The 23,134-nt window shown below is 41.3% G+C and overlaps 1 protein-coding gene across 2 annotated transcripts in view; it reads right to left on the reverse strand.

The window, feature by feature from the left end:
- Nucleotides 1-23,134, reverse strand: part of PTPN5 (protein tyrosine phosphatase non-receptor type 5) — a 159,969-nt gene that overhangs the window by 43,643 nt on the left and 93,192 nt on the right. For both annotated transcript variants that reach the window (XM_054972784.1, XM_054972785.1), the window contains exons 5-9: nt 18,512-18,581; nt 12,601-12,779; nt 12,130-12,249; nt 7,739-7,822; nt 683-921 (exon numbers count right to left, since the gene is read on the reverse strand). In XM_054972784.1, coding sequence (XP_054828759.1) covers nt 683-921; nt 7,739-7,822; nt 12,130-12,249; nt 12,601-12,759 — 602 coding nt within the window. In that variant the 5' untranslated portion in view covers nt 12,760-12,779; nt 18,512-18,581. The remainder of the gene's footprint in view (nt 1-682; nt 922-7,738; nt 7,823-12,129; nt 12,250-12,600; nt 12,780-18,511; nt 18,582-23,134) is intronic.

The following is a 23,134-nucleotide window of genomic DNA, read 5'->3' on the forward strand; positions in this document are numbered from 1 at the left end:
CACCAGCCTGGTGGAACTCTCTGTCTGCTGAAATCTGGGCCCAACAAGATGCACTATCTTTTCACCAGGCTTGTAAGACAGAGATGTTCCGTGAGGCATATGTTTGAAGCTGGGCTACGGGTGAACCTTCTTGCCCGTCTCTTGTTGGGGTAGTAGTGTAACCCCCCATGAGTTTTCCACCAGTAGGACAACTGCTGTTCTTTACCTCCTACCCAATAGAAATGTTATAGGCTTCTGTCTAGACTTGTTTTTATGACTGAACTGTATGCCTATTTATGGTTTTAATGTAAAAATTTTAATACTGTTATCCGCTCTGAGCCTGTTCGTGGGGAGAGTGCACTATAAGTCCAGGCAGTAAACTGAACACCTTTAAAATATCCATCAAAATTAAAGAACAGTCAGCATTGTTAAAATAATTATAAGCAGAAATAATTATAAGCAGAATCTATAAGCAGAAAGCACAAAAGCAGATAACAAAAAGGACTGAAGCAACTATTAATATGGGTGGAGGGACCAAGCAAAACTATCCAACCATCAATGTATAAAACCACAGACTACATGAAAAAAAGCAAGTAACATGGCACCAAAATAATCAAGTCCGTATCAGGTTGATTTTCATACAGCCCCTAAGCATATATATTCCTATTCCACACTCCTTGCATTTCTTTAAGTACTCTCCTACCTTTCTTGCAGTCCCACAGATTTAACTGTCAGTGTTGCTGGATCGGTTTCTGGTTTCATGTCCATCACACAGTCAAAAACGGGTGTCTCTGGCACTGGGTCCAGATCAAGGAAGTCATCTTCATTTTTGTCCTCTGTCCATTCAGAGTAGGTAAATGAAGGCTGCCGGCTTACAGATTGTCTCCTGTCCTCTTGGAGGGGGAATGTGTGATCTGGAGGAGTGTTCACAAGATACCAAACCTATGGGAAGATACGCAGCATTTAAAGCTGAAAATCACTGTGCTTTTTTGAAAGAGGATTTATTCTTTTGGTGATCAATGGCTCTATTATACCTCTGCATAATAAAACAGCTCTAAAGAGAACATGAAAATGCTATACAACCAACTCTTTCTTATGACTGTCATAAGAGAAATGCCTATTATTTTATTCAAGCAGATGGCTTTATAGAATCTGCTAGGTTTAGCTACTAAACACAATGGAGGCATCCCATGTTAGGAAGGCTGTACAGATGCCAAATGTGAATTCACTTGCTTCTTTGTTTAGAGATCAATTGCACTGGGCTCCCAAAATCACATGTTGGGTTACAGGTTATTAATTTTCTTGACTTCAACTTACATAAAGATTGGTACAGAGAACAGTTTTTTCAGGGAGTTGAAAGAAGTTTGAAAGAGGACCTGGCTGCTTAAGATGTGCACACATTCAACTATCAATTTTGATAAAGAGGTTATTATAGTGTTTCAAAAACATCCAAAGCCTGTTTGACCAGATGTAAAAGTGGGACAAAAGTAAATGTGTGTGAATACCATGGAAAATAAATGTCTCTATTAAAACTTTCAACGCTCTTAAAATTTTTTGTTTGCTTTCAGTTTATGATGCCTGCTAAATTCAGTTTAATTTTTCGCACGCACGCACAGAGTTTTCCAACCACGAGGCCTCTTTTGGTAAAAGCACCTTTTCCCCACAATAATATGAAAATCAAATGGGGATATAAAAACCAAAAGGAAAGAGACTCTTGTGGAAACTGTATTTTTGCAAACCTTATGTAGTATGAGATTTCATTAATCCATATGATAAAAAACAGTACTTTCTTAACAATTTTACCACATGCAGTTCCAAATAGATAATTTACATCATAAAATGTCCTTATGATAAGACTTAAGTTGGCAAAACATTGAGGAAACTAACAACATGCAAAGAAAAGGAATATTCACAATAGAAAAACAGGTTCCCCTTTAGAACTACACAGAACACAATCAATGATACCACAGATTTTATATTTGGGCTATAGGCAAATTAGAGCACTACAACAATAGTATGTTAATGAAAAAAGAAGCTGAGTGGATTTTGAGACTCAAAGCCTTGGTCTCTCATGGGTTAAATGGAAGCCTGGGGTTTTTATCATTGGTTTGAGATTTAAAAAAACATGCCAGAACACTCCTTTTTTGTTCAAATACTGTAGCTGTGGGAAGAGTTCAATCATAATATTTTATATGTATATACTAGCAACAAAGCCCATTGTAGGAAAAAATACAACAGGCTTTAAAAAGGGGAGTGGGGGCAGGCAGGCATTGCCTACTCCTCTGCACCTGATCTCATCTGGGTGAAGGCAGGGGGTGGGTATTAAGATACTGAAGAGGGAAATCTAATGTAACTGGTAACAAAAAAAGCGAAGCTCAAGGAGATTAGAAAGGGTTACAATGAAACACCCTGTGAAACAAACATGAAATGTCAATTTCAATCTTCTATTTCACATGGACAATTCTGATTCATATATACAATCAATCACTCAGTCCCGTTCCCAATATGAGCATATTATATATACACAAATCAGTAAATAGTCCTATTATTTGTGATTCTCTCAGTTTGTATCTCTTCAATTGCTCCAAGAAGCTAACGCAATGCTTCAAAAGACTAGTGGCTGTCATGCAGTGTAGGCAAACTGCTCTTCCTCATCCGAGGGTAGAAGTAAAGGCGGCACTTCAAGCTGCTGGCTACGAGCTATGCCAGCTCTTCTATTTACAGGCTCGTTTTGAGTCCCATCTTCTTCTGGCCAGTATTTTCTACGTGACCAACAAATAATATTACTCCAAGGCATACAAAACCTTTGTTCTCAGCCGAATCACACGGTGTTTCATTGTAACCCTTTCTTTTTTTTTTTTAATTTTTTTTATTTTTCATAACTACAAAACAGTACACAGCACTACACAAGACTATCACAAGGAAAGAGGAGAGGGAAGGGACAAAGGGGGGTGGAAAAAGAGAAAAAAGAAAAAGGGGGGGGAATGAACTACAAACACTAAACACTACACTTCAATGTTTCCCTTCATACTGTCATAATACAAAAATAGCTCCATAGGATAATGATGGAGTGGTTAATCATACAGAGAATAAACATTTCAAATTCTGATTAAACTTTCCTCCCCCTTCTAGGTCCCGGACGCAGTTCTCTCTGTGCAACCGCTGTTGCGGTGCTCTCCTCCTCCTCCCCCCCCCCCCGGCTCCTCCTTTTCTTCGTTCTTGGTGCAGCAGAGTTCTGGGTTTTTATTCTCAAAATCCTTTAGTTGATCTTCTGATAATATCTTATAGGCCTGATCTTTATATCTGAACCATATTCCTTCCGGGAATAACCATTTGTACTTTATTCCATGGTCCCTCAGAAGACATTGTAACCCTTTCTAATCTCCTTGAGCTTCGGCTTTTTTTGTTACCAGGGGGTGGGTATTGCCAGCTGCTCCCCCCTCTTAATCCTGGTCGGGTGAGGGGGGGGCGTGGGCATTGCCACCTGCTCTGCTCATGATCCCGATTGGGTAAAGTGGGGGGGGGAGGCATTGTCACTTGCTCTGTGCCTGATTCCGACCAAGTGAAGGGGAGCAGGCACTGCCATCTGCTCCACAGCTAATCCCAACTGGGTGAAAAGGGGGTGGGCATTGTTGTTAGCTGCACTCCTGATCCTGGCTAGGTGAAGGCAGGGGCTGGACATTGCCACCTGCTCTGCTCCTGATCCCGGCTGGGTGAGGGGGCGGGCAGGCATTGCCACTTGCTCCATGACTGATCCCAGCCAGGTGAAGGGAAGGTGGCCAATGCCACCTGCCCCACGTCTGATCCTGGCTGGGTGAAGGCGGGGGGGGGGGGGGCAGGCATTGCCACCTGCTCCACTCCTGATGCCAGCCAGGTGAAGGCGGGGTGGGTATTGACACCTGCTGCGGTCCTGATCCCAGCTGGGTGAAGGTGAAGGAGCGAGCATTGCCACCTACTCTGCTCTTGCGGCTGGGTGAGGCAGACCAGCCCCATCCAGTGGGCTGCACAATGCTGGCATCGGAGTGTGTCCTATGGCTGCAGATATTGTGGCCAGGGAACAGCCCCCCCTCATGACGAGGATTCAGTTACCTGGGTCACATGGGTTGTCTAGGTGCCCCCAGCAGCACCAGTGGGCCCATGATGCTCCTGATCAGAGATGAAAGTAGCTCCCAGAGTACCAGGGCTCTCCTGGACAGCTTCCCTCTGGTTGGGCACCCTAATGTGGGTGCTGTAACTGTGGGGGCACGTGGTCCCCGGCTGCATGGTCTCTGGTGGTGGTGGGGAATGGAGGTGTTGACAGGCAGCAGGGATTATGGCCTGTGCATTGGCTGTGCCTTTGCTTGACACTTGCACACCTGTCATGGGGGTGACGCAGCCATTGGGGGATGCTGGCCGGGTTGTTAGGGGAACAGTAGGAAATGTGGTCTTGGCAGCAGCCTCGCCACACCTTGCCTGGCTTGGCCACGGGTGTAGCTCTTTTATGAAAGTCCTTAGGGAGCAGATGAGCAGTGCTGCAAGTAAGTGGGCACACGGGTGCCAGCATCACAGCAGACCTCAGGATTGCACTGCCCAAGTTGTCATGGATTTAAAAATCTTTCAGAAAAGTATGCGGCAATGATTTTTTTTATTTATGGAGGACAGAAGGAGAAACAACTGCTTTAAAATTACAGTGAGAAGTTAAAATAAAATTTCATAACTCTTACTGTTCAGGAATCAAATAAGCTAATTGTGCCTAGAGATCTGCCATGGAGGAGTAAGAGAAAAGATAACACAAACACACTCTGTTGGGGAGAATCAGGCCACAACTTTATAGATTACAGGTTCTTCAGATCTTGGCACAGCATAGGTTGGGGACAATGGACATAGTTGATGGCCCAAATGCTGTCAATACCACCAATGAGTATAGATTGATAGCCTAATGGCTTTCAGTATCTTCAATGGATGCAACTGATAGCCCAACAGCTGTCACCATCTGTTTGGGTAACCAAGGGAAAAGGGCTGATATTAGGACTGGATGTGGCAGAAACCATTATTCCTACCCATCACCCTCCTCCTGAGCGCATGATCAATGTGTCAGCCCCAACGTGGGCTGCCATGCACTGCTCCCTGGGACCTTTTAAGGGGACCCCCCTTTTATGATCATCCGTGCACAACCTGTACTATGTTCCCCAGCAAATGCCTACCTGCCACAGGTAGACTGGGGTTAAAATATAATTTCATAACTCTTATAGCTATTCAGCAATCAACTAAGCTCATTAGAAGGGCAAGTGCAACCTACTTCCTTGAAGGCTTTTGAAGAACATTTAGAGATGCCTCTGTCATGAATGGTTTAGAGACAGGGTTTCCTATAATAAGAGAAGTAAGGAGTTGGACTACATGGCCGACTGGGTCTCTATCAACCCTGTAGTCTTATGATTGCACACAACGTATTTTCAAAAAATTGCATTAAATCTCATTTAGATTTAAGCTGTTAAGTGTATGAACCAGCTTAATTTAATTTAATATAATACCTTGCAGGAAAAACTCAAGTTTATTTTTATTCATTGTTGAATATGCACCATTTAACAGCTTGCTATTGGGACTGTTTAAAGCAGTATGCTACCTCTAACCTCTGGTAAAATGTGAGAGTTTCGACTTCTCCATCTTCTAAGGGTATATTCAGACCAGCAGTTTTCTGCATGATCTGTTGAAAAAAAATTGCACAGGGTATTGAAGGAATTCAAACAGCATTATCACTGTTTCGCACTCTACTTGCCTTTATTTATAAAAATCTCCTCTCTCATAAAAACCACACAAGCTTTTATATACTGACATAAGTCTCTACTGTGTCTGTTCTTGGCCACTGTTCTTACTCTTCTTCCTTTATTATCAGAGCTTTGGGGCTCTGAAAAATGAATTTCTACCAACCACTATACGCATGCATCAATTCAGCTAGATACATTCATGTGGATTTCTTTAGTATTTAGTATAATTTAGTATTTCATAGCATACGTGTACAAATTAATGCAGGAACATGTGTTGACCATAATAAGCCAATTACTTTTCCTATATAAAGAAAAACTAAGTATATGCTATTCACAGATTGTATGTGCGACCACTGTAACTTGTGAACAGGGCTCATTAGAAGGGCCTTTGTTCTAAAACTCAAAGACTTTGCTGGATGGAAAACATGACTGTTACTTCTAACGTAAGTAACTCTTTGAAAGGAGCAATAATGCTATTACACCATCCCAGCAACTCTCGAGATTAATATAAAGGGAGGCTTTGAGAACTGCTGCATTCTTCATTCAGCACTCTGTGATATTGCTACACTGGCACTTCCTACAATAAATACACAAAATATCATGAAGGGAAGATGTGCCTCAAAACACACAGTGAACATGTGCCAGGGAACTACAGCCAATTAACAGCTCTGTCCCTAGCATGAGCCTTTCATACTTTGATTGGTCAAACTGACTGGCAGATCATGGGAGGGAGGGCTTGAAGGGAGAAGCCAGTGCTTGGCTCTAAAGGCCCTCTCTTATGTGCTCAGTATAATGCCAATCACCACTTTGGAGTTGAGAAGGAGTTTTCATCCAGGCCAGATTGGCCAGGGATCCTGAACATTTTTTGCCTAGCTCTGGACATTGAGTAGGGGTCACTGGGAGAGTGGGAGAGGTAGCTGTGAATTTTCTGCATTGTACAAGTGGTTGGACTAGATTATCTTTGAGGTCCATTCAAGCTCAATGATTCTATCATTATAAGCAAAGTTACAGCCTTCCAAGTCCATTGGAATCAATGAACTCAGAAGTAACTTTGTAGAATCGCATTGTTAATAAATTCAACATATTTAGATTACAGTAGCATTTCAAACCAGGGTTCTTATTCATACCAGAAACATTTTAAAAGCTACATTGCTTTTTAGGAATTTTATTATTTTTAATAGGATTATTGCTTTTTAGGATTTCTAATGTTGCTTAATATGATTTCTATTAGAATGGTTTTCCGTTGGAACAACCTCAACCTTCTGTCGTGTTTGCTAGTTGCATTTCAATGGCTTGGCTACCCCGCAAGAGAATTTGCATAACTAAAGTGACTTTACAAAAAGAAGTTAACTGTGCAGTGCACCTACAAACACACTAAGGAAACATCTCCTCTCACTATTTTGTTTCTTTGTTGCTGTTCTTAATTAAATCTAAGGTGAAAGGGAACGCAAGTTGGAGATCCCATAACAATGAAAAAAGCATATCTTATTCTGATTTGACTGTTCAAAATCTTGGAATGGCTCATTGCAAAAAACCTTGGGTTTTATAAGTTCACCGTCAATTTAAAAGTTCATTCTTTGCACCTTAATATTCACAATTACACCACTTTCTAGAAGTTTATTATTTGATCACACAATATATCTGGCTAAGAAAAGCCTCAGCAAAGAGCATATCAATTACATAGCAAAGCTAATTTCACAACCCACTGCAGTATTCTTATTCACAGAGGTATTAATGTTAATTACTAGCCTTACTGAATGGCTTTTAAATACACTTACTGCCATGGTACCAAAGAAAATCCTGCAATTGTCCAATGTCCTAAAATGTGCCTAAACACAATATGTAAATAACAGAGTTTATTAGCTCCAACTATGTTCATATGAATCACTGGTATCAAATAGGATATTTGAAAGCATTTTTTATCAAAAGCACTGGCAGAACACTGTGAGGACTTTGAAGGTGTCAATTTATTTAGCAAATTCTTTAATCATAGTTAACTGCAGAGGTTAGCTTACCAGTGTTCCTACGAGTAGCAAGCCAAAGGAAAACAAAGACAGCAGGAAGTATGACATTGTGATGTCCCCAGTTCTGATCAGATCCTAAGTAACAACAGAAACCTACTGTTAATTCAGAAGGCATTTAAAGGACTGGAGTGATGTTTAAGAGAATGTTCCTGGCTCTGATGAAAATTGATAAATTTTGCAAACAAATTAATTCCTATTTTTCCATCAGCCAGAAATAATTCCATTCATTATATACAAACTTCTTAAATAGCATTGTTCTGTAATTAAAACTCAGATCCTTATCCAAATTTTACAGTTCCTGTTATCAGTCCTACTGAAAACCCCATATCTATTCTCTTTTCAAATTAAATTCCCTCTAATAACCGGAGCAAACAAGGAAAAGATGACCCTCTTGGTTGTTTCCTTCAGCCAAGCAGTTGTGTGCACATTATGGAGCACATAGGTTAGGTCTCAGTCCCCATGGAAAAGGAACTTCAGCGCCCCCCCCCCACACCATTTCCCCAGCCTGAAGCAGTTCTGGGTGGGGCATTATTGAGCCTGTTAGGGAAACCCAGGTGTATCCCAGGGAATACATGGGGTTTCCCAAATAGTATCCTGTAGGACTGTTTCAGGGAAAATGGCACAAGTAGAAAGGTACTGCAGTCTTGATTTGAATTGGGCACCAACTGCACAAGAACTGAGAACCCACAACTCACATGTGATTATGTTATGTTTGGCACAGTTTGGGGACCCAGCCACCACCTGTCTACTCCATAATGAGTGAAGACAAGAGATTATTGTCTGGTGAAGTATGAAGATCCATCAAGCTTTTAGTTGTCATGTTTATACCCATACTTTGAATTCCCAGAGATAACAACAGTCTCCTCTAACATATGATGCCATGGCTTAATGATGTGCTAGGAAAATGTGTTATATGCGCACTTTCCACTGATATAGTACAGAAGATGGTGAGAGGCAGAGAAGGAAGAAAATGGTTTTCCACTAAGGCAGCCGTGCTTAAAGCAAAATGATGGGCATTATTAATCTTTAAAGTGTTGTACAGTGTGCTCTTCTAAGCTTGCTGACTTCAATGGACTTAGAAGGGTATTACTTTGCTTACAATGGCATTGACAATTTCTTTATGAGAATCTATTCAAACTGCTGGGTTAGGAAAGCTTGTAGAAGTCCTCAGCAGATTTTAAAAAATATTTCTAGGCTGCAGGACTGCCAATGGTTAAAATTTATTCTGCCTGGAATGGTAAACTGGGAGGCAAGAGCCTGTACAGATTTGCATTTGGTTGTGTTTGTCTAAGAACTGCCATCCCCTCTACTGAATCCACAGCACAGGCTTCTTTCTAATTAAATTCATGTAAAGTCAGAACTGAGGGGGAAAATCCTGCCCTGGACTGACTCTTTGCAAACAACATGTAGATAGTCTGAATGCCTCCTGCTGCACCAGAAACTTTTGATTATGCTTATCAAATCTAATTTAAAAGTTCACTGAAAAATCCCACTTGTCTAAAGCAAACATAGGGATGTGTAATATTTGTGTTTCATAATCATTGTTCAATGAACAAAAGAGGCAGTTTTTGCTTTACTTTACCTAGGTGATGCACAATAGAAAATGGAATGGGAAGGACAAAAGGTGCACTAAGAGTTTGGGGTGTCTGGATTCATTAATTTCATGACTGGGCTGCACCAAGCTAGGTAACCGAGAGGTTGAGATCCAGAGGTTGAGAAAAACCAAACCAAAATGAGTATGTGGAAGAAGTTTTAAAAGCCTAATCCTAGAAAAATGAAAATGGATACATATACAGGAGCTTTAAGAGACTATTGTAGAAATAAGATTATCCCAAGAGGTCTACAAATGAAAAAAGCTCCTGGTATGTTTCCCTATAACGAGAAATTTAGAGACAAGTGGTTTGCCATTATCAATAAGCATTCAATGGATTTGATGACTCTTTTGACGGAAACTGCTGTAGGTGAAAGTTCTAAACTGGATCAGGAAATAAAACAATTTAAACAAAATACTGAAGAGACAATGGGTGATAAAGTATTTTGTGGAAAGAGTGGCCTGCTTAGAAAAGGAAACTGAAAAAGTTTTTGGAATTGAAAGAATTTTGTTCGTTTCGGTTTGGTTTTTCTCAACCTTTGGGGGTAGGTTTTTCAGGGTGGGGTTTCCCCCCTTCATTTTTCTTCTGGGCTTCACCAAGTATCCAGAAAGAAAGAAAGCTTAAGTCAACAGCACTTACAGTGCCATTCTAAGCAGAGTTGCATCCTTATAAGTCCACTAAAGTCAATGGGCTTCAAAGGGTATAACTGTGCTTAAGACTACACTGTTAATCTTCTGTTTTGTATCTAACATTCTATATCCATTGCAATGATAAACTAATTCACAGCTTGATTCTAAACATGTTTTTACTCAGACATAAATCCTATTAATTTTAATAGTATTTCCAAGTCAGAATGCTTAGGTTTGCAGCTTTAAAATGAAAGTTGAAGAGATAATTTTAGTGGTAGAAGCAAAAAACTCCATAAAATTCTCTACTCATTTTCACTATTCAGCTGGGTCCCAGAAAAAATCCACTATATGTGCGTTGGAGAAGGACAAAGTTGATTCTTTTTTCTTACTTTCACTCCCCATTTCAGTTTAAAGAATTCGTGGGGAGATGAATGGGGGTGTGCACAAAAAGTTTGGTAAATCTGGATTAGGAATAGTGAACAAAGAAAAGAATTCAACATTCCATGAGTACCAAATTCTCTAGTTTGGTTTGGTAATATTGAGGAAACATGGTAAAATCTGGCCATTATTTCCTATGGGAAAATCAATCTGGGGGATATCCAGCAGGCTGGGTGAGGGGGGGTCGTTTTTAAAGCAAACTTCACTAGATTTGCAGAAAGCAGACTTTTAAAAAAAATGTAGGGATTTTTTTTCTCACAACACTTAGGATCCACATTCATCAGGGAAGACTCCTACTCTGTACTTCCTCCTCTCATTTTGGTTCCATCGCCATCTAAAAACTTTATTAATGGATGAATGATATTTAAAAAATGGTCATCATTTCATTTCTATCACACCTCTTGTCATAATTTGAGGGCTCCACTGGAAAGAAATGAAAGGCTGACTGAGTGTGGGGAAGGAGGAGAAGTAATGCATCAAGATAACGTTGATTATTCCTTCCCCTCTCAAAAGTCTGGGGGCTCCCTTGCACTCCTCTGATGTTTTATTGTCTTGCTGCTTGGCCTGCTGTGTTTTTTTCACCATGCAGATAAAAAAGGGCAAGAAAACCAGCTGCTCTAAACATGCAGCCCCATTGCCAAGGTTATTTTAATAGCATGGAGACACAAGATGACACATCTGTGATTGCAATGGCACTAGGCCCAGCAGCAGCAGATTGGAAATGTTATGACACACTGGAGGAGTGGTGAGAATGGGCAGGAATTTCCCAGCCCTGGGCAGTGTCATAGGAAAGGAGGGGGAGACAAGAGATGAGACAGGGCTGTGGGAAAGAAGAAAGAAAGGGAAGGGAGTAAACAGAGATGGGCAATCATCTTCCCTTCATTCCCATCCATGACATGAGAAGCTTTTCACTAGTAAATAAATAGCAAAAAGCCGTTGTAACTATAGTTCATATATGCTGTCAATTGGCTATGTTTTCCAGACAGATGGAAATGTGTAACATATATCAGCACTGGATTGCTAGAATCCAAGCCTTATTTAAGTATTAAGGGGAAAAACACTTCCTTTGTTCTTTTACTTTAATGCAAATGATTTAGTCTGTGGAATCACAATACCTATTTGTGCTTGGTTTCTATAATACTATGGTAGATACCTAAGGATGCTTACTTAGAAGTAAGTATTACACAGCTTCCATTCATTTAAATCATTTCCCGCCAGACAGTTAAATAGATATTTCAGATTCAGAGGCAGTAACAGGAGCTATTACCTTCATGCCCTGCTTATGGGCTTCCAGAAACATCTCACTAGCTATTGCGGAAAATAGAATGATTGACTAGAAGCATATTTGGTTTGATTCAGCAAGACTCTCATATGGAGATTTTTTTGTTCTGCAAGCTGCTCACTACTCCTTAATATATTATTTCTTAGAAATTATGCTATGCATCAACCAGTTTGATGCAGTGGTTAAGAGCAGCAGGACTCGTAATCTGGAGAACCGGGTTTGATTCCCCACTCCTCCACTTGAAGCCAGCTCTCTCAGCCCATCTCACAGGGTGATTGTTGTGAAGATAACAACACACTCTGTAAACTGCTCTGAGAGCAGTATATAAATCAAATGTTGTTGTTATTATACTGTAAACTCTATGTCATCTGTTGCATCCATTGTTTAATTCAAGAAGATACCAGCATTGCCACCAAAGCATAGAGAAGTTAATGAACATACCTTGCTGGAATCTGCAACCAATAGTTCCAATGGAGTAAGCATGTTGGACAACACATCAAAAGCATTCTGAACTGCCGGAAGTATCTCACAGCCATTGTTCCAAAACATAAAGGAGAAAACCTGTGCAGTCAATCAGATAACTAATAATGAGTTTTTGTCATTATATTACTTTTAATTTTATTTTCATGCCTGCTTAGTTCATTGACGGGTTTTTAAAAATCATATTTATTGTTTGTGTTTTTAAAAGTCAAGTATTTTGCAGGCTGCACACATTAACTAGAATAAAAAGACAAACAGATTGTTACCTGGTTGTAAAATGGCACAGCTTTTGACTTAATTTCAGATATATCAGCATATATGACGTGGGAAATCTGGCCCCTAAAATGTATGAATCTAAAAAAAACAAAAGCAATGTTGTCCTTTTCTTTTTTTGAAGAACTCTCTCCATCTGAGTTAAGCCTGAATCCTTACCAATATCTGTGAGAGTGCAAACAGATAAACGACTCCTCCTGTAGTCATTCCATTCCACCAGGCCACCCAGTTACGCTGAGTCTCCTTAGAGCCCTTCTGTGATGGTTCTGTCCTGTTTTGTGCTTCCTGCTGTCCATAGGTTTCATCTAATGGTTCCATTACTGCTGACTTGGAAAGACCTTCAAATATGCAAATGAAAGGAGATCAAAGGCAATGTACACTTTACAATTCTTGCCAAGACTGCAGGAATTATATAGGTAAATGAACAGAAAATGTTGTATACCTCTCAGCAACCACATCAGTAAACGCAACTGAAGATATGAATGTTACACTTTAGTATTGTATTCTTTTCTACCTTCTAATGAAAAAGTGAGTGTGGGTGGATACTTATTACCCCCTTTTATGTACAAATAGAATCTGGGTTTTGTTATTCATTAATGAGCTGTCATTTACATTTTTAAAAAATGGGAAATGATTTCACTCCTAATTAGCTTCTTGTACTGCTTAGTGCCTTATGCTGATCAACTTCTATGTTCTTCAGTTTTTTATATTCTACAATTTGGCTGTATTATTTAGCATGAAATTATATGCCTTGCTTTGGAGCTGTTACCTATGCTAGGTTGGATCCAGCATTCTATGAGCGAAAGGATCTTTTCTGGATTCCCCTACCTACACTAGATCACTTTGAACTACTTCAGAGTGCAATATGTGAGTAGTGCTCTTCTGACTCCAGGAAAGTTGACTTTTAAGCAGATTCATGTGCTTACAGAAGAGGCAGAACAAGTGATTTCATCCCATTCTTCTTTTACAGGCAGTCCCTGACCTACGAGTCACTAAATGGGTGGTGGTGGGGGGAGCCTAAACAGCTTGGCAGTGCCTCACAGAGGCACTGGGCAAGCAGCAGCTCAGTGGCCAGAAGCAATGAGGGAGCCACAGACCTGAAAGCCTTCCCCCTCTACCTCGGACAGGTCACCCTTGCAGCTCACCAACTGGTAGTGAAACAGGAGCTACCGCCGTGGCCAGGCAGGGCACACCCAGGGTGGAGGGCAGGTGGAGGGGGGAATGAAGGTGGTCAGAGGCCAGTGGCTTTGGAGGCAGCCCTACTGGATGGGGTGAAAGGGAAGGGCTAGGAACCCATGAGTGACAGGGAGCTGGCCAGTCATTCCTTCCCTCAGATCATCCAGAGAAACCAGGTGGGAGTGGAAATCAAGGGGAATTTACTGTTCTCTTGAGTAGGGTGGGATGAGGGTGCTTTAAAAGGGAGGCAATTTGGCTCAGGAGAAGGCAGCTAGGGTAGCATGGCAGGTGGTGTGCCATTTCCCAGTGGGCCAGAGAAGGAACCTGGAGAAGCAACCCCCTCCTCTGCCCAACTCTGAGACCTAGGTGGAGCCTTCCCAAGCACTGGACAGGATGGCGGAAGGGCAGCAAAGCATGGCTATAGGAGCGGCAGCTCACAGTCAGGCAAAGTTGTCTAGTGCAATTGTGCTCTTGTAGTTCTGCAAAGCAAACAAAGTATTCCTAAAGAAAAAGAGATGGCTTTTTATAGCATTGGACTAGGATCTGGGAGACCCAGGTTCAAATCTCCACTCTATGGAAGCTTACTGGGTGACCTTGGACCAGACATACGCTCATAGTCCAACCTAACTCAGAGGGTTATTGTAAGGATAAAATGAAGGAGAGGAAAACAATGTAAGCTACTTTGGGTCCCCACTGAGAAGAAATGTGGGATATACATGAAGTAAATAATATCTCCTAATCTAATGACTGATGCATTTTGGTGCATGCATATTGCATTTTCCAAGAAACCTGTAATTTAAAACCAACTAACAGCCAAATAACATGTATATTTAATCACAAGTACAACCTACTGCAGGGTTTATTTCCTCGTAGGCATATACAGGATTGCAGACCTCTTGGAGGTCAAGTCCCATGTGGAGAAATGTGTTTTACTGGGGGAGGAGGTTGGCTATGTAAACCTTTTCCCTTCAGTTTTAGAAAGTTATCCTATTCCCCTCAGCAGAGAACAGGCAGGGAGGGGAAGGCAAATGCTTGCTCAGGCGCACTCAGTCATGGCTTTAGAAATGCAGATACCCTACCTAACTACAGACAAGGGAGTGGCCAGCTAAGAGTTCTACTGAAAACTATCATAATGGAGGGGTCACACACACCTAGCGGGAAACAGAGATTTGGAGGTCTAAAACATCAGAATGTCCCTTCCTGAAGACTCCAGGAAAGATTCCCTTGACCTGCAAAGGAGTGAGCAAACAGAAATAATAAAAACACCTGTGGCACAGAGGGGAAGTACTCTTTTGCTGATATCACCTGGAGGCAGAAGAGTCACAAAAACATGGCTAGAGGTATAAACTAGGACTGCGAGGTATGGGAACTTCCTAGTAAGCTTTAATCTTCTAATTTAAAGATCCGGTCTTAGAAAGAGATCTGGATAGGGTGTGTAAAGAGCAAAGGACAGAAGAATTGCATTGTTATATCTTTCCTTTGGGACTCCTTACTCAATCTGTTTCTATGTTTGAAAGTATGTGTGCGTGAACATTTTTCTTTTAAAATGTTTATTTAAAATCTTAATTGCTGGTAGCTGCTCTCTGTACCACACAGAAGAAAAATAGCTACTGCAGGAATTAACTTAAAAATGACCCAGAGGATATTAGTGAGGAACATACAGGAGAAAGCTTTATGAGTCAGCTCCATGAATTGGGCCTAGAAGCAAACAGGCAGCCAATTGGTCTTTTGAAAACTGGCATTGAGTACCACAATTCAAACCACTGAAAGAATTTGTTCATATTATCACATTTTCAAAGTCTACCCTATCTTCTCCAGCACCAAGTCTCTATATGTTCAGCAAGACAGGTCATGCCCCCCAAACCAAATTCTCTACTCTGTTTTGAATGTTGGCATATACTGAGGAAAAACATGACATTTCATGCTTCTAGTATAATTTTATAGCCCTATGTGAAATAGAATGGACTATAAAGAACAAAATGCACTCTTTATGCAAAGAGTTAGCTTTAGTTTTACTGTGACAGAATCAGTATAAAATGTCAGGATTGCCAAGTGCTGCATCCAGCAAGAGGCTGCTGAAGGCTTGAAACAGCAGCTGGAAGAGAAGGTGATTGACATGACCCTTCCCCCTTCTGTGGCTAGTCAGAGAGAGAGAATGGCAGTTGGTAATATAATGATGAGCTAACAGTTGGTGCTAATAGAGGGGAGGTGGACAGTTATAAAAAACTGAAGAGTTGGAGGGTGGCATCTGACCAGAGAGGGTCAGACTGAAAGTTTCCTTCCTGTCTGAGGAAGTTTCCTTCCTGTCTGAGGAAGAAAGGAAAAGGCGTACTCTTACTGTGAAAACACAAAGTTTATAAAGCACTTTTAGTCTAAGTACTAGAGTGGTACAGCCAGTCCTAAATTTTACTAAGACTCAAGAGATCTGAGAACTTGTAGTTGGTCCAAGAAATGACATAAGTATAATTCCTACCTAGTATCTGGAGAAGATTTTAACTCAGTGGAGTGCTCTGAGGTCTGCAGTAAAAAGGACGAGGTGCTGTGTGTGCATAAATTGGAACACCTGACCTGAAAAGGGGTGACAAAGGAGGAGCTGCATTTTAAAGAGATCTAGTTTGATAATACCAACCTCTCTCACCAAAGTCAGCAACCATAAGAAACTCAACTATACCAAGTGTTTTGTGCCTCGTGTGAGTGAAGTAATCTGTGCAAAAACCATTTACTTACTGAAGCTTTTAAGTCCCTGCCTACACTTCTACCTAACCAACCTACCTGTGAATAAACCTTCTGTTATCTTTTAAACTTCAGTAAGCCTCATGTACCAGTTTCATTTCTAAGGGAAACATAAATCCCTGTCTTTTCTTCTATTTAAATTTGGCTGGGTAACATCACAACCTATATGTTCCTTTAGGGTAAGACTATAAGGAAACTTAAGTTACAGACACAAACACACTACTGAAGGGTTCCCAACCCAAGAGACAGCTTCATACGCTTTGGGAGGAAGATTTTACCTCAAGGTAGGGGAAGGACAGCACCAGCTGGAGAATGCAAAGGGGTTGCAACACTTACTTACTTATGTTTATTTCAGTTTTCTTTTTGTCATTTTTCAAAAGAAACACATGTACAGATTTCAGATTTAAATCTCACCTATTCACAATGCATAGACTCAAATCTCTTATTATGATTGTGAATTCAACTGCTAAATGCTCGAAGAAGTGGCATTCCTTTATTTGTCAATGTGTAATCTGCTATTAATAATTAATAATTCACTATTTGTCAGCTTGTAAATAGTGTTTTGCAACCTGTTCATAGTGTAACTTACGGCTGATTGCTTGTTCTTATCACCTAAGAAAGGAAGAATTAAATGAAACCATTATTCTCAGCATGGTTCTCAAGGGGAATTTCAATTTAAATGTTTGCCCATTAAAAATGGTCCATTTTTTTCCAATACAAGGTAGCATTATTTAAAGAAGGAATGCCACAATCCCAGTTTTAAGAGGCTATAAACCTTCATCCTAAACTGCTTTGTACAGCTAGATACTCAAGAATGGCATAACCCTGTCAGGCTGCATCTGTATAAAGTGACGGCATATCCTGATGTTCCCTGCATGGACACAGGAAACCCTGGAGTTCTCTCATAACTGGTATGTCCCAGCATCCTCTGCAACATTATAAGAGGTCTTAGATCATGAGCTACTTCACGGACACCATTACATGGATTTGCTTGCAGCAGTTAGGTAGGCTCTTGGCATGCTCTTTGTCTGAAGGCAGGGGTTCATCCAATATGTGCTGGTTGGTGTTGTGTGTGAAATGAAAACTGCCATTCCCATTTTAGAGGCATGGTTAAACTCATCAATTGACTCCTAACTCAAAAGGCCTTGGGAGCAGCTTTAGCAGAGCTTGCTATGCTTGTATTGTACTTATGTGAATCCAGAACATAGCAAGAGAGCCAGTTTGGTGTAGTGGTTAAGAGCACGGGACTCTAATCTGGAGAGCCGGGTTTGATTCCCCACTCCTCCACAAAGCCAGCTGGGTGACCTTGGGCGAGTCACAGTTCTCTTGAGCTCTCTTAGCCCCACCCACCTCACAGGGTGATTGTTGTGGGGTAATAATAACACTTTGTAAACCGCTCTGAGTGGGCATTAAGTTGTCCTGAAGGGCGGTATTATAAATCGAATGTTATTATAATGAAACACATAATTCATCACTGTAGATAGTTTCTACATTTTCTAGGCATGCCACAGAGAACAGAGCTATAACAAGCAAAAGATGAGGTCTCAAAGTAGCCCATTCAAGGAAAATGATATACCTCTGCTGCAGCAGAAGAATGCCACTTTCATCACTCCATTAAACTACTTATTTTTATTTACTTCATTTATATCCTGCCTTTCTCCCCAGTGGGAACTCAAAGCAGATTAGTTCATTTCCCTCCATTTTATCATATCCTCACAACAACTCAGTGAAGTAGGTTTAGCAGAGAGTGTGTAATTGGCCCAAAGCCACCCTGCAAGCTTCCATGGCAGAATGGAGAGTTGAACCATAGTGACTCAGATCCTGGTACAACACTCTAATTACAATACCATACTGGATCTCAATAATCCACAATAATAATTCCCCAATAACCTCCCAAGTATTGGAAAAAGATAGGGAAGCTACATTAGGGATTATATCAGCCGGAGTTCAGTTTGAGCATTTAAACTCAGAGTTTAGTTATCCAACTTCGCTAAGTTCTGTCATAGATCACAAGTAACATACCAAGGTTCAGAGGTGACAGGACAAATTTACTCTTTTACAAAATCAAGCACAGAATCCAAACCAGATTTTTTTCTCAAGCAGTTTCTAAAACTGATATCCTACCATTAATTAGAAATAGGATCTGCCTTGTGAAAATCACCTTGCTAATTCTCCTGGACCTCTCAGTAGCATAGTGCACCAGCTGCAGCGTGCCTTATGTAGGACTGCTTCTGTAGATAGGTTAGAAACATCAATTGGTTGAAAATGCAGCATCTAGAATAGCGGCTCGTATAGATTAAAGGAAACATCATTCACCAATACTAAGAGAGATTCACTGGCTATCAGTTCATTTGGTGGCACAATTCAAAGTGCAGGCTTTTAATTTTAAAGCCCTAAATGACTGATCTCAGGCATCTTAAAAATTGCTTGCTCGCATATGAATCTGTATGACAATTAACTTCTTCAGAGGAATCGCTTTGTGTGTTCTCACTTTCAGAGACAAACCTTTTTCTACCAAAGACAGAACCTCCTCTACTGTGACACCAAGACTTTGGAATGCTGGCCCTGCATCCATTTATTAAATCTGCAAATATATAGGTACCAGTTAAAAATGTTTTTATTTTTACAGATGTTTGCAGTTTGTTGATGGTAGTTTTGGTTTATTTGATTGAGTTGTTTAGACCTGGCTTCTTTTATTTTTATTTTGACTTGCTCTTGCTACATCTGACCGACCAGCTGAAATTCTTAATCTCATTCTATGTTGTGACATCCTTTATTGTGATTATCTACTGTCAATCTATATAGAAGAATGGAAGATTTGTATTCGTTTACCGTGAAGCTTCCTTTCTCAGTGGTCAAGGAGTGGGACAGTCCTTACTTTTGGGATATAGCTCCTCCTCTCCGAAGACAGGGTCAGTCAACTGATTTTGATCCCGGAGGGGAGGGACTTGTCCCTGGAATCACCAGTCTGTTCCCAAGCCCTGACTCCCCATCACGATACCAAGAGGGAAAATAATAACTCCCCTCAATTTTTTTTAATAAATAGAAAGGTCCCTCCCTTGAATCCGTTAAGAGGAAGACTATCAACCTAACTCTTCATCCAGTCCTAGAAGCTGCCCCGCAAGAAACTTGGGTGGGCAGAACTGCCTCACTCCTGGACCACTGAGAAAGGAAGCTTCACGGTAAGTGAATACAAAACTTCCATTCTCCAGTGGTCCTAGGAGTGGGGCAGTCCTTACTTTTGGGACATACAAGAGCAGTGTGCCCCAGGGTGGGTAGTCCGGCTTCCAGGCCTAGGGGATGTGTTATAGTACCCTCCTGCTGAAGGTTGTCTCTGGGGAGGACAACTTATCTATCCTATATTTCTTGATGAGAGAATATACTGATTTCCATATGACTACCTTATCAATAGTTTCTAATGACTAAAGGATTTAAAGGCTGCCTGTGTCACTGTTTCCCTTAATGAGTGCACCCTGACATCTATGGGCATCCCCAGACCTGGCTTGACATGCCAGAATTATGTACCCTCTGCTTTACCTACTTAGCCAAGAAAAGGACACTCTCTGTCCCAAGGAGGACTTCCTGCAAACACACAACTAGCGTCTCAGACTTGTGAAAAACTGTTTAGTCCTGCCCAAGTGGAATCTCACATCTCTACTTGTATCAAGGCACTGAGGGTTCCCCTCCCCTCTTCCTGTGCTTTGGATTAGGTTAGCAGGGAAGTACTATCTCTTCTGTCCTATGAAAACATGGAGTTCACCTTTGGAAGAAAGTTGGTTTTGTTCTTAACTTGCTCCACCATCTTGGAGGAAAGAGCATGGATCTCTATCTACTGCTAGTGTCTGCCATTCTGACACTTGTCTAGCTGATTTTATTCTCATCTGAAAGATGGCTTTAAAGGTTAGTTCCTTTAGGGGACATGAGGTCATAGGCTCAAAGCATCTTTTGTATAATGCTCTCAATACCAGATTAAGATTTCACATGGGAAAAAGCCAGTGAATCCTTGGAAGATTCGACAATGAGGTCCAGAATCCATTGCCATGAAGGTGATATATAAGGGAATGTCCCTTCCTAGAACTCCTAATTGTTGGGATGGTCACTACCTGTTGTCTAAGGGTGCTGGTATTAAGACTTTTCTTCAGTCCCTCTACTCTGTGGAACTCTTCCTGGAGGTTAGCATAGTACCAATCATGCCTTCTGCTTAGCCCAACCCCATTAGTTGTTTGAGTTCGACCTCCACACTGTGAGCCTTGTCAGAGCTGGTCAGGGGTGTCATATTGATCCCTGCATCAATGGGCCCTCCTTCAGTGGAGGTGCTAGGGATCCATGCTTGAAAGATTCTTCAGGTTTTGAGACCTTGTCTTTCTGGACCTGAAGGTTCCTGTTAGCATCACTTCTGCACTTTACTATGTGGTCTTCTGAACTGTGCAATAGTACTGTGAAATAGCTGTACTGTGGAAGACATACAGGACGTGTGAAGGCAGCTTGCTGCTCACATCATCTATCCCTATGGTTTGAGGGTTTCTTCTTCTTGCGCCTTGTCAAAAACTGTGGTAGAACAGTTGGGGAATCTCTCTGGATAGTACCCATTCTGCTTGGTTCATCACTCTCTGACTTAGCCAGTCTGCCTCGGAGTTGTCCTCTGTATAAACATATAATGACCAGTGGGAAGATTCTGAGATTCCACCACATCGTGTCTGATGGCTCCGAGTTCCAAAAGGTTTACCCTGTTGATCATTTGTCCTTCAGCCAGATGCCTTATGCCATTCTTCCTTGGGTGTGGGATCCCCATCCCCAAAGATGCGTCCATGGTCATCACTGTTCTCTCTGGTTCCTTGAGTGGGACACCCTCATGGGACTGAATGAGGTACAATGACTGGTTGTCTTCCTGTTTGAGAATCTCTGGCAAGTCAACTATCTTGGACCTCTTGTGATCTAACACCTCATGGAATGGCAACAGGCATCTCTGAAGTGCACAGGTCAAGATATTGTTTTGATGTGGGAAAGGAGCCACTCTCCGTGGCCTACCCATGCTATCAGTGATACTGGGATTCTGATCAACACCATAGGTGGCATTTTCAGCTCAAAGGAAAGGGCCCAGTGTTGGAAGTGCCTCTGATTGATGGAAACCAGACAATCTCTCTTCTGAATGGCAGTTAAGACAAATTTTCGCCTTTCCATTCTGACCTTCTTGTTCCTAGGCATCTATGTCATTTGACCAAATTCCTTTGGATCTAGAGGAAAAGGGACCAGGTGGCATAGAATTGAATTCCACTGGTCACAGTATCCAACACCCACCTGTTTTTTATAATTGGCTGCCAAGGGTTTGCCAAGCATTGTAAGAATTCCCCCAAACACCATCACGCCTGCTGGCCTTGGTGTAGACACAATGAGTTCTCTTCTTTGGCCCTTTAGTTTTCTGACCGGATTTGTTGAGGAAGAAGGTACTACCCTCCTCTCGATGTTTGGTCTGCTTTCCTTCGTTCAGAGTTTCTCCAGACATGTTGATACCTTTGAAAGGAACTACGGTTACTTTGGCTTTGGGCAAATGGTCCACGTTCTAATTTCTAAGCTAAGTGTTGTGCCTGGTTACCTGAAAATTCATGGTTCTTGTTGACCACAGCATAGCATATTGCCGGGGCTATTTTCTTAGTTTTGCTCTTTGGCTCTTTAAAGTAGTTTACTGCTCACTGATGCCAGGTCTGAGATCTGAGAGAATGTGACTCTAGGAAGGAGTGGAGCTGTTACCAATGCTCTGAAGGATGTAGTGGAAACTTCCAGTTTTCTGTGCACAGTGATGGATATAGATTTGAAGAAAAGGGATTTTATATACTTTTTATATACTACTTCTGTGCCTTTTCAGTATTACATGCTTTGCACTCTTTCTATGCTCAGGAGCCAATGTAGTATTTGTAATGCAACCTGTAAGAATATGACACTTGAAACAAGAAGACCAAAAGAAGAATGTATGCAAAACCTCTGTAAATATATATATTGCTTGTAGAGCTGCACTTATAAGAATATTACACATCTGTTATATTATTCTACAGGATTCCAATATTCTCAGTACCCGAGAGCCTTTTGTAGAAAACTGATTTGATGCAGCAAGCTGGTTTTGGCCACCTGTGGCCTTATCTTCCTTAAGGCTGAGAAGAAACTGGGGGAAAGGGCACAGATGGGAAAAAACATCCCTTCCTACCCACAGACTTCAGTTATCAGAGGGTACCAAGGCTGCCAGATTGAGACTCATTGGCGCCACTGAAAGTACTATGCCCAGAAGAAAGTAGGTGAGAGGTTAGAAGGTGTCCTTCCAAATTGAGGGCAAGATAAGGGAGTTACAAGATTTGGAATTCCCCCAAGTAGAGGGCCGACCCAGAATTGCATCTTCAAATCATAACTGACCCTAGATACCTTACGAGCCAATAAGTAACAAATATTAGAATATTGTAATATTGTTATGATTATCTGAAAGTATTAATTGCTTTGCGCTTTTATTGTAATTCTGATGAGACTTGCACATGAGACCGTCTGCTTCAGTGTAAAAAGGGCTCATCCAGTGGTTTAATTAAACCATCTTTTTTGCTTCAACTCAAGAAGGACTCCAGGATCTTATTTTAATTTTTATTGTGGTTGGTCGGAAAAGGGAGAATGAACAACAGAGGCGCAAAGTTGTGCGCATAACAATAGCCAGTTCAAACCACTTGATGTTGGAATCCTAGGTAGTCTATCCTTGTCACTGGGCAGCACAGGATTAGACGGCAGGCTGGTTACCAGATCATCCACC

Source organism: Eublepharis macularius, chromosome 2, assembly GCF_028583425.1.
Source record: "Eublepharis macularius isolate TG4126 chromosome 2, MPM_Emac_v1.0, whole genome shotgun sequence".
Taxonomy (NCBI): domain Eukaryota; kingdom Metazoa; phylum Chordata; class Lepidosauria; order Squamata; family Eublepharidae; genus Eublepharis; species Eublepharis macularius.